Genomic DNA, 13289 nt, shown 5'->3' on the forward strand with positions numbered 1-13289 from the left:
TTGAATTGGTGAATGTTTTATTTTATTATTTACACAGAAATGGCGTTGAGTCCTACAGCGAGTGTAGACTGGGTGTTAGGTGGAGCCCTGATGTTTATGGCTGTACACACATCGTCCTCCTCCTGTAACAATGTGTTCAAAATCCCCCGGTTCACTTCCGTCAGAGCGGACCTGGTAACCCTCTGTTCACGGATTCGCTCAACTAAGGCTTCATTCTAAATGATTCAAAAGTATACACCCAGTTGAGAATTCAATATTAATGATTAATGATGTAAATGTCATATTCGATTTAGCAATATTCGGAGAAGGCCAACCCAATCGATTTTGGATCATATACATGTACTTCTTGATTTAAAAAAAAATTACAGTAGAATAAGCCACTTGGTCAAATTTTCAAAAATATGCCACCAAAAGAGAAGAGATAATAAAGAATTACTGTAAATTGTTTTTTACAGAAATTAAAAATAAAAGGCAAAATTCATGAGACATTGTCGGTTTTAAAAATTTGAACTTAATCTCCATAAACTGAAATAAAACTGGTCTCGATTAAAATTACTAAAAAGTTAAAATACAAAATTACAGGAAATTATATTAATCATCTTCATAAGCTCAATTTTCTAATATTCCAGTCGGGATCAATGATAAGATCAGATGTGGTTCAATATTAAAAACCACCTTTTTATAATTTGTTCATGTCATCTGATTTTTTTTATGAAATAAGACTATTGTTGTGTTAAAAAAGGATTTTCTTGCGCATTGATCTGTATGGAAGGAATTACCGATAAAGATAAAGATAATCTCTTTTATCTTTTTAGCTGATGTAACGAAGAATTTTAACCCGGGTTGAAAATTGACCCGGAATCATTTTTCAAAGTTGAATATTGAGACCAAAGGTGTTGAATAAAGACCCTACCTGGTCCATTGAAAATTAACCCGCATCGTTGAAATTTGATTATGAAACCGGTTCTAAAAACACATATTAATTAATGTTTACATCTTTAATTTAATCAATCAAAAAATTACATTCCTTCATATTTATTTTTTTAGATTTCTATGTTTTAACGTGAGCATATTCTATATTAAATAAACAGTCTAATCAAAAACACGAAACATTTTAATTATTAGATCTCGATTTATCCGATTTTCAAAATAGTGAACGTTTAGCATATAATCGCTGTGTTTTGAGATTTTAATATTTTTAAAATAATGTCTTAATCAAGAATAAATTTTGGTTTACATGGTTAAACGAAATACATGAGTTGTACAAAAATACATTTTTTCAACCCGGGTTAATATCACTCGTTGCATCTGGTTAACCTACTTTTAAACGTTATTTTTCAAAACGTCAAAACTTTTGTTTTAGTTGGTTATTTGATAGTTAGATCATTGTTTACCCGTTGTCTCAGCAAGGCGTATTCCTCTGTGGTCGCCTCCATCTCTTCGCGAGGTACTCGGAACAGGTGCATCAAATCTTTCTTCCCTTCGTTATCTGTAAGAAACACTTTCTTAAACCATTTTGTAATATTTTTATAATTTCAAATCTTTTCTAATAAAAATTGACAGTTTACACACTGCACAATTCTTATCGAACATGCTCGAATGGATATCTTGATGCTTTTGCATAATTGCATATTGGTTACTGCCCGACATGAATGTTTTGTTCTCAAGGAAGAGACCGATTTAACGTGTATTTGAGTTATCAATCAATCTTTAGATGCTTTTCAATAGTTGTCCAATCTGATGATTGATGAGACAGTCTCTGATGAAAGTAAAACTAGCCGTAAATTCAAAGGGTTCTAACCCATCAAAAGTTTGCCCCCAAAATTCAAAACATCATAAACAGGATTAAATTTAACATTTTGAATTGCCCTACGTGTTTAAAAGGATAAAACGGATTCTTTAATGATTTTGAGATTGATATACCATTGAACACAGGATTTCGGAGGAGAAAGCTGCGCTTCTTTTTGAGATCTCCAAATTCGTTCAGAATCGTCAGCATGTTATCATTATGGTCTTCCCTCAATTGTTCTCTGTACAGCTGCAAAGCAAACCGCACTGAATAAACATTCAACTCTCATTACTTAGAAATTTAAATTTTACGTTCACAAAAGGATTTGATCTCAAATACTATCTTTTCTTGCCAAAAAAATCCTCATAATTTTTGTTTTGAGAGTGAATGATGGTAATTTATAAAAAAAAATATCATTGCTCCATGGAATTTGGTCATTTGAAGTATAAATATACACGTGTCTGTTTGCAAGTATTATTTTGCTATTGAAATAGTGAAAATGTAACATAAATACTGGTTAGATATTATGAATATATTGTATACGTGTTGCTATACTGTGAGATGCTGTCTTTTTACCGACATACTTTTTAATTTACATATTTTACATGTATCATTTTGTTTACGGACATTTCTGTTTCATACAATATTACAAATATCTTAGAATGGACGTATAACAACAACTGAAGAGTTATTCTACCTGTAGAATTGTACACGCCTCCTGGTCGTCCAAGTTTCGCTCCATGTATTCATTGACAGCAACCCTGGCGGAAATCAACCTTCGCTCCAATTCCTCTGCAAAATACGAAACGAGCAAATCCCCTCAGCTGACGTGTTCGAAATCAGTCTCAACAGTCTTACCGAGTATTTTCAGTACTTTGATTATTTTACGCTTCGTTACATATGGTTACAACAATCTGTCAATCTATGGGCGTTGGTGTCAAAGTTGTATAAATGTGCCATACCATGTTGTTTATTTTTTTTCTTGATACTAATATCATGTACATGATCTTATATCTGCAGTTATCGATCGATTTGTAATTTTAGCCGTGTGATGAGTACTGTTATATAAGATAAATTAACTATTATCCTTGGTATAGTCTTGTTACTAGATTCAAATATCTAGTAAAGATTCTAATTATATTTGACCTTTCCATTATGGTAGTTATCAAAATAAATTGGAGGATAAATTTGACAATGTGTCCCGTGTCAGCATATGACATTTTCTGAAGAAGTGAATTTCGTACTACATCGCTCTTAAAATCACCGTATAAAATGACATAATGCGTCATCATTATAGCTATCACCCACCTCTCTCCTCGCGGACAAAGCCCGCTATGCTAGGAACTGTCTGTTTTTCAGCCAATTTCTTGTACTTTTCCAGTTCTGGTTTTCTCATAGTCAGCAAACGGAATTTTGAATCAGCTGAAAATTGTAACACTAAAAAGGTCAATTTTAATTCTTTACAAATCAAATTCATCTATGCACTCTATTTTTTAAAGATACAGTTCTTTTTATTTTACGTTTTAAACAAAATGAATTATAAAAATATCATGCATCAAAACACATTAAACAATTATAAATGAATATTATCACCTTTTTTAAAAAAGTTTATATAATAGTCTTCAAAAGAAGAACATGACTTTTTGTTTTGCTTTGTTTTTAAAATCATTCTCCAATTCATTGATTTAATCCTGTCATAATCGACCTATTTAATTAATTCATTAACAAATTACCAATCTCTTCTCTCAACTTCCTCAGCATTTCTTTTCTCTGTCGCAACACCTCTTCCTCCTTGCGAAGAGTATGACCAATCCTCTCCAACATTTCATCCACCCCCTCGAATTTCTCTGCTATCATTTCTATCAAATCCTCTGAATACTGCAGTTTTTCTTTGTGGTACATCATGTTTTTCCGTAAGGACTGATACAAATTTTGAAGAACGGTGTTATTTTTCATCATTACCGAAAAACACTTAACAATTTGTACATAATCAATTAATACTGCCTGGTTTCCAATATCCCTAACATTTGCTCCACGAAAACGTCCCAAAAATTTCGACATTGTTCTAAAATAATGTAAGCAGTGGTTTCCAAAATTACTATGACGTTACGACAATAATGTCTTATTATGACGTCACAATAACAATAATTCCTCCTTTACTCGGTATACATCTACCTCAAAAGTATATGCATTTTTTTAATGTAAGGATCCATCGCCTCGTTTTTATCAGGCACAGTTAACATCTTCTTCCTTTAAAATTCTATATCTACATGGTATGAGAAAATAAGTCCATGTGTATACTAGTAAAGGTATTAGATTCTCAAAACTCTACTATGACGTCAGAACAGTTTGGGTCTTATTGTAACGTCATAATTTTCGGTCATACGGTCATAATACCGGTATAGTTAATTTTCTGTGCCTTATCAAAGTTAAACGCTTAATCAGATTAGTTAACGACTCCCTCTAAGGCTTGAATAATTCTTTCATTTGTATGTATGCGTTTTTTGTGGGGGTTTTTTCTTTTTACGTATCATTCTGATTCATTGATTTGGTACATTTTTTAAAAATTCAGCATTGAAAGTAAGAGAATTCATCAATAAATCATATCGTCTATGTATAGCCTAGGGAAATACGGACCCAACCAAGTGTATAGATACATGTACCGGGTATCAAACTAGACGTACATCAATAAAACCACTTTTTGTCTTCGTTTTTAGTACATGCATGTAAATATAAACGTTTTTCTTCGTGTCCGTTTCCATAATTAATCGCCGATGCGACAGTGATATAAATTCATTTGAGAGAAGGAGGATAGAATAGGTCTATTAAATAAAGTTTCATTTTGAGAGCTCTATAAGCGAGCGGATGAATGGGCTGAGCCAGTTTGGCAGTAGTTGCCCTAGCCGCGTTCCGTACACAACTGACTGTGTTCATCAGCCCTCCCATCCCGCCAGCCATTTCTGTCAAACTCATCCAGAAGCTTCTGTTGTTTACTTGGTATATATCATATCTAAACACCACTTACGACTTCACGAGAAGAAGAACAGATAGACAGAGAGAGAGGACAAATAAGAGCGAGGAGTAGACACACACATACATACTTCTGGGGTAAGATTGCTATAATCAGTTCTATTCTCTTTTCCTTGATTAATGACGAGCTAATTGTGTTCAAATACAAGAAATAACTTTCATAATTCTGTTGATTTTGGTGACATTGCAGTCGTTGAAAAAGAAGTCCTTATTTTTGTGGACTTAAACGATAATCTTATGCTCAGGTTAACCATTGGGAGTCAATTTTGTGTGGTGAATCATTTTAAGTCGTGAAGAAAACGAAGGCCGTGTATTTCGGTATCAGTTTGATCATCTGTTGATAGGGACTCGCGAGTTTTGACAAGGCTACACAGACTTCTGTAGAAAATTTATTAGCCAAAATATACTCCTCATTATCGCGTTCAGCTTGCCCGAGTTGCAGACCAAATGCTAAATACACACATAGACGTTTTACTGAAAATTCTGATGTTCTCTTGCAAGCATGTCGAAAACCACACATACAGTTATAGAGAAATCTTATTAAGCCCTGTAAATAAAAGCTCTAGTAACAGATTCTCTTTTTTCTTGATGGCGCTGTTATTGTTAGAGATCAGCCATTACGTAATTTGCGTCTACACTGAGAACTCTCTGATTGTACGATGTCTACGGTTTCAGTACGGAACCACTGCCTGCTGCGCGCGACGTTACGATAGCACTCTGCTAATTGGTAGAAATTCGAGTGCTTTATGACTGACCGTTTCTTGTATCGAACACCTGGCTGTCTTCATCTGTACAGTTCAGAATAATAAATGCTCTGTAGCTTTACTTTTATTAAGAACAGATTTAATCAATGTGTCATAATATTTACGTTATGGTGATTCTATCGAGTCTATATTCTTCACATATGAAAAAAGCAGGCGTTTGTTTGCGTCCAATTTGTCTATTTTGATACTCCTACACTTGCATCTGAATGACGTGTAATGTTTCTGAAGAAAAAAAGGTAACATTCCTTGAATGTTTCTCTCAGTACAAGAATTTTACTCCGCCGAAACACCATCACATCGCACCCAAAATTACTAACCCTTGATGCATGTCAAATAATGCTGTACCGCGCACACATACAAGCTTATATACCGGTATACTGGTTTACACGTGTACACATTCGTTTTTCATTCACCGGACTGGAATAAATGTTTCATCTCTGAAAACATCGCTGGCCAGGATAAAGACATGAACTTGTTGTGGCCCGGAGTCTTAGCATGAAATATAGACTTTGTCAAACGTTCTCTGTCCAAAACCAACCAAGCGTGAAGTTTACGGTGCATTTAGATATATCTGTAACAGGAAAAACGTGTATTTAACGAAAAAGTTTGATTAGTCATTTTTGTATATTACGCAAAATAAATTGTCTAATAGTTTTACACGTACAACAGACATTACGTGGGATTAGAAATCAAGTGTGTTCCTGATTAACATTATAAGGTATTAACAAGGTAAGAAACGAGAGAGAGAGAGAGAGAGAGAGAGAGAGAGAGAGAGAGAGAGAGAGAGAGAGAGAGAGAGAGAGAGAGAGAGAGAGTTAGAGTTTCCTGCGATGAATAGAGTAGTGTAAGAGATGCTGAAAAGATAAGAGACTCGTTTAAAACTGTGAAAACTATTAGGATCGTTTTATCTCTAGCATTCGCACGTGCATTTAGAATAAGATGATTATTTGGGGCCAATTTACATAGGAGTAGGTAAGTTTGTGTGGAACAGGATATTTTTAGGTATCTGACAGTAATACGAGATAAGTTGTTACGAGTTATAAATTCTTGATCGAAACCTGGGACAGATGTGACAGAATTGTGACTCACACCTGGCCAGATTTACAGGTAAATAAAAGGTGAAACAACGTCGATGGGGGCAGGTCATTAATCCATCCAAAAGTGATAAGCGAGGCAAGGATAAATATTCCATTCATAACGTATAATGTGATACACAATACCGTAAAAAAGCACCAGATGCATAGAAAATTGTATCCATCATCTGTGTTCTTGTATTTTAATGTGTGAGAAAGTTCACCACTGAACGAGTTGAAAGGAAGTTTTACATTTTCGTTTCAATGAAACTGAATGTTTTTAACTGGGAAGTAATTGAATTACTCAAAGAAGCAATAGATGGTCGTTCGCGTTTAAACAATTTGAACAAAGAAAGAAAAATTTAAAAACTTTTCTACGTGAATAAGGTAAGCGTATCGTAGCAAACAATAAACAATGCCCATACAAGGCTGAGAGCGAGAAAACCGTGAACTGGACGGGGCGAAACCTGCAATTACACGACACAGTTCGGTAGTAATATACCACCACCGGGCGCTTGGCCATTCGTACGGCCGCTCTCGTAGGAATAAGGCATGTACAGTGTATGCTATATGATAGGCAGGCAGACGGAACGAGGAGAAATGAATTAGAACTATTGATTATTGAACCACCGGCAAACAAAATAAGGCGGAATATTATTTCTATAGCATAAAACAACATGGCGCATAAAATGAGAGAGCCAGATTGGATGAGGTATGGCGAAAAAGGGAATCATTCCGAAAAAATAAGTGTGTGTTGTCAGGTGGATAATACAGGTGGTTACTTTAACTTTGTATTCTGTTTTCTGATTACAGGTCGTTTAAAATGGCACATAGGATTCCTATTCAACAAGACGACTTAAGTTTCGAAGAACGACAAAGCAAAGTGTGGGAGGATATGGAAAAAGATATGGAAAGGAGAAGAAAGGAATGGGAGGATGAGATTGAAAAAATGAGGGGCGGATTCTTCAATCTCCGCCCTAGCAGCAATGGAAAAATCGAGGCCTTAACGGATAAGCTTGGAAGCTCGGACGATGCGAAAACTGTTATTGAGAAAGATCAGTTTGGACGGCCTGTTTTTCGTGTCCGATTTAACGTGAGTGAGTACAAACCAGAGGAAGTCAATGTGAAAATGGATGCACAAAAACTCATTGTCAACGCCAAGCACGAAGAAAAGGCCGGTCAGCGATCAGTGTCTCGTGAATACAGCCGCGAAATCAATATTCCAGACGAAATCGACCCAATGGCCCTGCACTGTACTATATCCTCTGACGGCGTTCTTACGGCTGAGGCTCTCATGCCGGTCCCGAACTACGCACCCATAACTGACAACACGGGGACCCAGAGGATGGTCCAAAATGTAAGCTCCCCCGTGTCCAGTACCCCACCCCGGGGCACCCCACCTATGGGCATCCAGGTACAAAACTTGCCCCCAACAACCCATACGTCCACGTTTACAACGTTTATGTCCCCTAAAAGCGGTACCGCATCCCCACCCCAACCGCCTTACCCCGGGGCTAGCGCCAGTACTGCGCATGTAACCAACACCAACAACCTTCAGCGCACCTACTCCGCTCCCCCTTCACACGTTACGTCATCATCCAGCACGAGTAAATACGAAACCCGGAGCGGCTCGCAGTCCCCGGCAACGACAATGGACAGGGATAAAAAGTACCGCGTGGAGATAGATATTGAAGACTTCAACCCGGAAGATCTGAATGTGAAAACTGTAGACAAGAAACTTGTGATCAGTGCCAGAAAGGAGGAAAGGATCGGGTCGCGGACCTCTACAAAGGAACTGAACCGAGAGTTCTCGTTACCGGACACAGTCGATCCCATGTCAATTAAAGCCTTCTTTTCGGAGTCCGGGAAACTCTTAGTGGAAGCGCCTATGATGCGTCCCATTAACGTGGGGCACTATCCTGAAGCACGCGAAGGCAGTCCTCATTTCGGAATGGGTTCCCCTCTGTCCGGTCGATGACAATGAGATAATTTATTATTTAATTAATATTCTTCTTTTTTTCGCTGTCAGTGATAAATATCTTGTCTGCATCCTTCATGGTTATCAAGTATCTGGACTGGACTATGAATGAAATAGGACATTACGGTTTATCATGATATATGACAGATCTGCATGTGAAATCACAGCCTGCGTTGTATTTTGTTTAGGAATATACAATGTACTAGCAATAATTTCAATTACCAAAGACTACTAGTATTTCAATGTTAATCAACCTCATATTTGCTAAGTTTCTTTTGCTTCCTTTTTTTTTTTACACAAAATTAATGTGCATTGCGGGTCATTATGATATTATTTATTAATTTACTGTCTAATAAATATACATATATGTATATGAATTTATATGAATTATTTGTTCCCCTGTACACACGTAAACAATATGACAGGAATGATGAACTGATGATCCTTTGACAGGATTAACCATATGTTTAGGTCAGGTTGTTGGTTAGTAATACAGTATTAGCTCTGACAGGTACTTGTTCCGTTTTTGTGTGGTACATGGTATAACTGGTATCTTGTCAGTGGATCACGGGTTCATATCAGCAACGCTGCATCCTGCTACGCCAGCTTTTATGCGGTATTCGGAACCACTGGGAGGGGGTTGATCCGATTCATGTCCATGATACAAGAAAAAACGTGGAAAACATTTGTATCTTCGTCTTCGTAATATCTACTGCCCCCCTTTCCAAAAACCCCAACTCTTCATTACCATTTTTTTATTCAATGGCAACACTGAATATCATGAAGGAATATGAACATCATAACATTATAACATGTACATGTATGTTGACGGTTATCAAATGGGTTGTTTTCGTTTGTTTGTGTGTGTGTTTGGGGGGAGGGGGTATTGACATTTGTCGTCCGTAAGACAAGAGTATTTAGCCGAGTGCATTGACCCAAGTTCTTGCCAAAACTATAACAATATGGCTTTTGCCCAAATTAAACACTTAACTCCAGTTTTACAGAAAACCTGTAAACCCGTCAGATTCGTCGGCAAGACCAGTAAAACACAAAACGAACTTTTATTTAATTTATTTACAAAAATATAGGTTAGGTAAATTTTAAAAATGCATCCTGTTTGGTTAACAAACATACAGGGGTTGTGCGCAATACTTTATCAGTATTTGATTTGCGCCTGGTCTTAAAATGAAATCAACTAAAGCAAGGGGTGCTGAGGCCCAGTCAACGGATAGCATTTATTATGTGTCAAATGTAGATGATGTTTAATTTTAAAAATTAACTTCCACATATCATCATGCATCCTTTAAATTTGAACGATCTGATTTGATTCTTTAATTCGTTTTTGTTCCTGATAGGTATTTTCGTGACTATGATTGATTACAAAGTGCAATTGATATTATTAATACAATCATACAGAAAATAATAACGCTTTAAAGGAGGTAACTAAATCTTGTTTTATAAACAGAGTAGATACTTAATCTTTGATGAGGCTCCAGCCATTGTGAATAGCATCTATCGAACCATCTAGGCCAAACAAAAGGCCTGTGGACTGTATCTTGATGCTGGCGCTCATCTTTGAACATGGATACCAAAGATGACCTATTGTCGAACAACTAAATCCATAGATATTTATACAGACGCCGTCGATGCCTTGTAATTTAGAAAATCGACCATCCATATTGGCATTTAGGAACTTCATGAAGAACTTTAAAGTGTGGTGAATACCAGCGTGACTCATCTGAAACAGAGCTTGTCGTTTATTACTCACCCCTTATGATGACGTCACTATGTATTGTTCTTTGTCTTGTGATCATTTGAACTAATCAAACTCACATAACAACTTGTTTGAAAATATCATATATAAATAAAAGAAATTTGCAAAACGTTGAAGTAAATCATTTTTCGTTTGGCAATTACTGGTCAAGTTTTCTATTCATCATTTTTAACTGGGTTTTCCAACGGAAAAACCCGGTTATTAAAATGGTGAAAATGGCGGGCGGGCGGCTGCCAAAAGGGTACCCTCATTGTATGGATAACTCCTCCTACAGTTTTCAAGATAGGAAGTTGTTCTTTAGCAGATCAATTGTACAAATATCAGAGGTGTGCATATTGCTAGGATTTTGATTTCTGACTATTTATGAAATAAGTACCAGCTTCTGAACTTAGTCATTTTTTGGAAATATTGCACAAAGGGTACTCCATTTCACTGGATACGGGTTGACATGGATTATGGATACAGTTCACTCTAAAGAAAACCCGGTTTGCTGTCACATTGACAGCTTTTCACTTGTTGTACTTAACATTGTGATATTTAAACGACAGTTTATCTAATCAATGCTCACTTTATTTGTGTATGCATGAAATCCAACATTATACATTTGCCATTAAAATAGAGAACGACGATCAAACAGAGTTAATGCTATCATTATGGCAATAATTTACATGTTAATGAAAAAAAGATGATAAAATGCAAGGGACAACGGATAAAGACACAGCCCATTTACTAGGCTGCTATGGCATTTTTAAGATTATTACAAGTGCCAACAATTTGGTAATATTTCTCTTCCGTTCGTTAATTTGGATTAGGAGACTTTATTGGTTTTAATTTTGTATCCTAGTAAAATTTGTTGGAACTAGGAGACCATTCGAGACAGAAGTCCAATCGAGAAGGAGACAGAAAAATCCCAACGGGTCTGCCTCAGATTGCCCAGAATTACATTCACGTGTCATTATTCCACGGAATTCCTTATTGTTTGCAAGATTTGAATCTGCCACAGTAGATGTAAATATTGTCTAATTGTCAAGAAAATCTACATTGCAGCAAAATCCCTAACGTCCTAAGGATAAATTAGCCTGGGAAGTGAAAATGCCACATTCTATTGGAACACACCATTTTGCAGAGCAATCAATCTATTGTGTATACAATATGCACCCAAAGGAAAAAAAATCAATCGAAAGTTCCGGGCGATTCCTTACCTTTCCACGTCTTCAGTAATTATACTATACAGTATGGCGTTTTTACACCAATCAATGGATACTTTGACATTTTGCAGGGTTTATGCAAGAAGACACTGTGTCATTGTGTGCATATAGAAACTAACGGACTTACATCAGATTCGATTTAAAAATACGAACAAATGATATTCATTTTATCTTGAACACGGCAATATACACGCCCAATTTGAACACGACGTTTAAAAATAACTCCAAATTATTCAATACAGTGAAACTTTTTTTTTTTTTTTTTTTTTTACAAAATCATTGTTTTTCCATCTTAATATACTGGATGGCTAATCACAGCCTTTATAAAATGGCCGCCTTATTGTGTCTCTTTGGTTCTTTTATTTGACACCACGTGCACTTTCGAACACAGTGCTGCTGCATGTTTCCAAAAGGTCAACTCCTTCAAAGTTATTGAACTCAAATATTTATAAAAATGAAAATACTTATAAAATTAATAATAATATCATGATAATCGGAAATGAACGGAAGAAGAACGTAGATGTATTTTCATCTATTTTGAACACAATGACTGGTCCCCTCATGTTATAGTACTGTACCACAGTACATTACCAATGACATCTCTATCATGTCTGATTATCTCGAGCCTTTAGATTTTTTTCTGCATGTTTGTTAACTTTATTAAAATTAGCCCCTGGAATGCTTTGAAATGCAAACAGACGCCATTAGAGCAGAATAATTACCAGCCAATGTTGTGAACCAATTCATCAGTCAGCTCCCGAAATCGGAATGTCCATAAAAGTGTTCAATAACATCAGGTTAAAATGTCTGCTTATTATTCGTTTAACGCAGCCTCCCTCTGTTTTCTGGGAATATTCATGAATAGATTAATCGGATGGATATGGATGAGACAAGCAATAAAGGAATGGTAAGTGACTCTAATACAAGTCGTTATACGATTGCATACGTTCGACTGCATGCTGGCTTATCAGTCCTTTGATTGTATCGATATTGCGTTTGATTAACTACCGAAAGATAAATTACAGTCTTGCTTTTTTATGTTTACCCGTTTATTTGGGTGGGAAAATACAACGATAAAACAGTTTATATACAGCACACGCATAATATTAACTATAGTCGTAGAACTGTCGCCTTTCCATGGGGAAATTGGAAGACAATCTGGTCTTGGTTGTACATAAATTTTCCGGAGAGCTACAACTCTGCATTCTATAGATTTATCATCAAATAATTGGACCTATCAAAATAATTTTTTTCAGACATATTTATTTATTATTATGGGATCCCTCTTCGCTAGATGAATAATATGTGTTGCTTTAAAAAAGCTATCAAAGATTTGTTTGAGAATATAGACTCGGCAATATAATAACGCTTAAAGTTTTCTTTACAAATTTCAACCTCCTTTTCGAAATATAATGATTATACAATGTACAATGATTTTATCATGTAAAACTTTATAGGAGAATTAAAACCAATGAAGGTCAATCTTTTTTTTGCTATACTTGTGTTTAGATATGGCATTCGTGGTTTTCCCCTTTAATGGTAACCACTTTCAAATGGAAATACCTTCCAAATATGGAAGTAATCATTTACCTTTCTTTTCATGCGATGCCATAACTATGATTTCATAAAGCGTATAAGAGAAAACGTCAAATTTGTAGATATCTGAAAATTAT

At 35.8% G+C, this 13289-nt stretch overlaps 2 protein-coding genes across 4 annotated transcripts; one reads left to right on the forward strand and one right to left on the reverse strand.

Moving 5' to 3' along the window:
- On the reverse strand, positions 1-3908 carry LOC105324763 (golgin subfamily A member 6-like protein 4). Its single transcript, XM_011423971.4, has 6 exons — positions 3523-3908; positions 3098-3211; positions 2487-2581; positions 1924-2038; positions 1395-1489; positions 1-215 (listed from the first exon to the last, which is right to left on the reverse strand). Exons 1-6 carry the CDS (start codon positions 3848-3850, stop codon positions 30-32), a joined length of 933 nt encoding a protein of 310 aa, XP_011422273.3. The 5' UTR covers positions 3851-3908; the 3' UTR covers positions 1-29.
- A 766-nt stretch (positions 3909-4674) lies between these two features.
- LOC105324845 (major egg antigen) lies at positions 4675-9011 on the forward strand. Of its 3 annotated transcripts, none has more exons than XM_011424169.4 (2): positions 4675-4897; positions 7470-9011. In XM_011424169.4, the coding sequence occupies exon 2, from the start codon at positions 7480-7482 to the stop codon at positions 8632-8634; it is 1155 nt and encodes a 384-aa protein (XP_011422471.3). In that variant the 5' UTR covers positions 4675-4897; positions 7470-7479; the 3' UTR covers positions 8635-9011. The 3 variants fall into 3 exon arrangements, with proteins under 3 accessions (XP_011422471.3, XP_011422554.3, XP_011422391.3); XM_011424252.4 differs by lacking the exon at positions 4675-4897 and adding an exon at positions 6135-6312; XM_011424089.3 differs by lacking the exon at positions 4675-4897 and adding an exon at positions 6980-7368.
- Positions 9012-13289: the final 4278 nt, after the last annotated feature.

This window comes from Magallana gigas, chromosome 5, assembly GCF_963853765.1.
Source record: "Magallana gigas chromosome 5, xbMagGiga1.1, whole genome shotgun sequence".
NCBI classification, from domain to species: domain Eukaryota; kingdom Metazoa; phylum Mollusca; class Bivalvia; order Ostreida; family Ostreidae; genus Magallana; species Magallana gigas.

Coding starts and splice junctions, on each gene's coding strand:
- LOC105324763 (XM_011423971.4), bottom strand. CDS start 3,850: ATGTCGAAATTTTTGGGACGTTTTCGTGGAGCAAATGTTAGGGATATT. Junction 3,212..3,522: donor GAAGTTGAGAGAAGAGATTG/GTAATTTGTTAA, acceptor TACAATTTTCAG/CTGATTCAAAATTCCGTTTG. Junction 216..1,394: donor ACGCCTTGCTGAGACAACGG/GTAAACAATGAT, acceptor TGAATCATTTAG/AATGAAGCCTTAGTTGAGCG.
- LOC105324845 (XM_011424089.3), top strand. CDS start 7,334: ATGGCGCATAAAATGAGAGAGCCAGATTGGATGAG. Junction 7,369..7,469: donor AGAGAGCCAGATTGGATGAG/GTATGGCGAAAA, acceptor TTCTGATTACAG/GTCGTTTAAAATGGCACATA.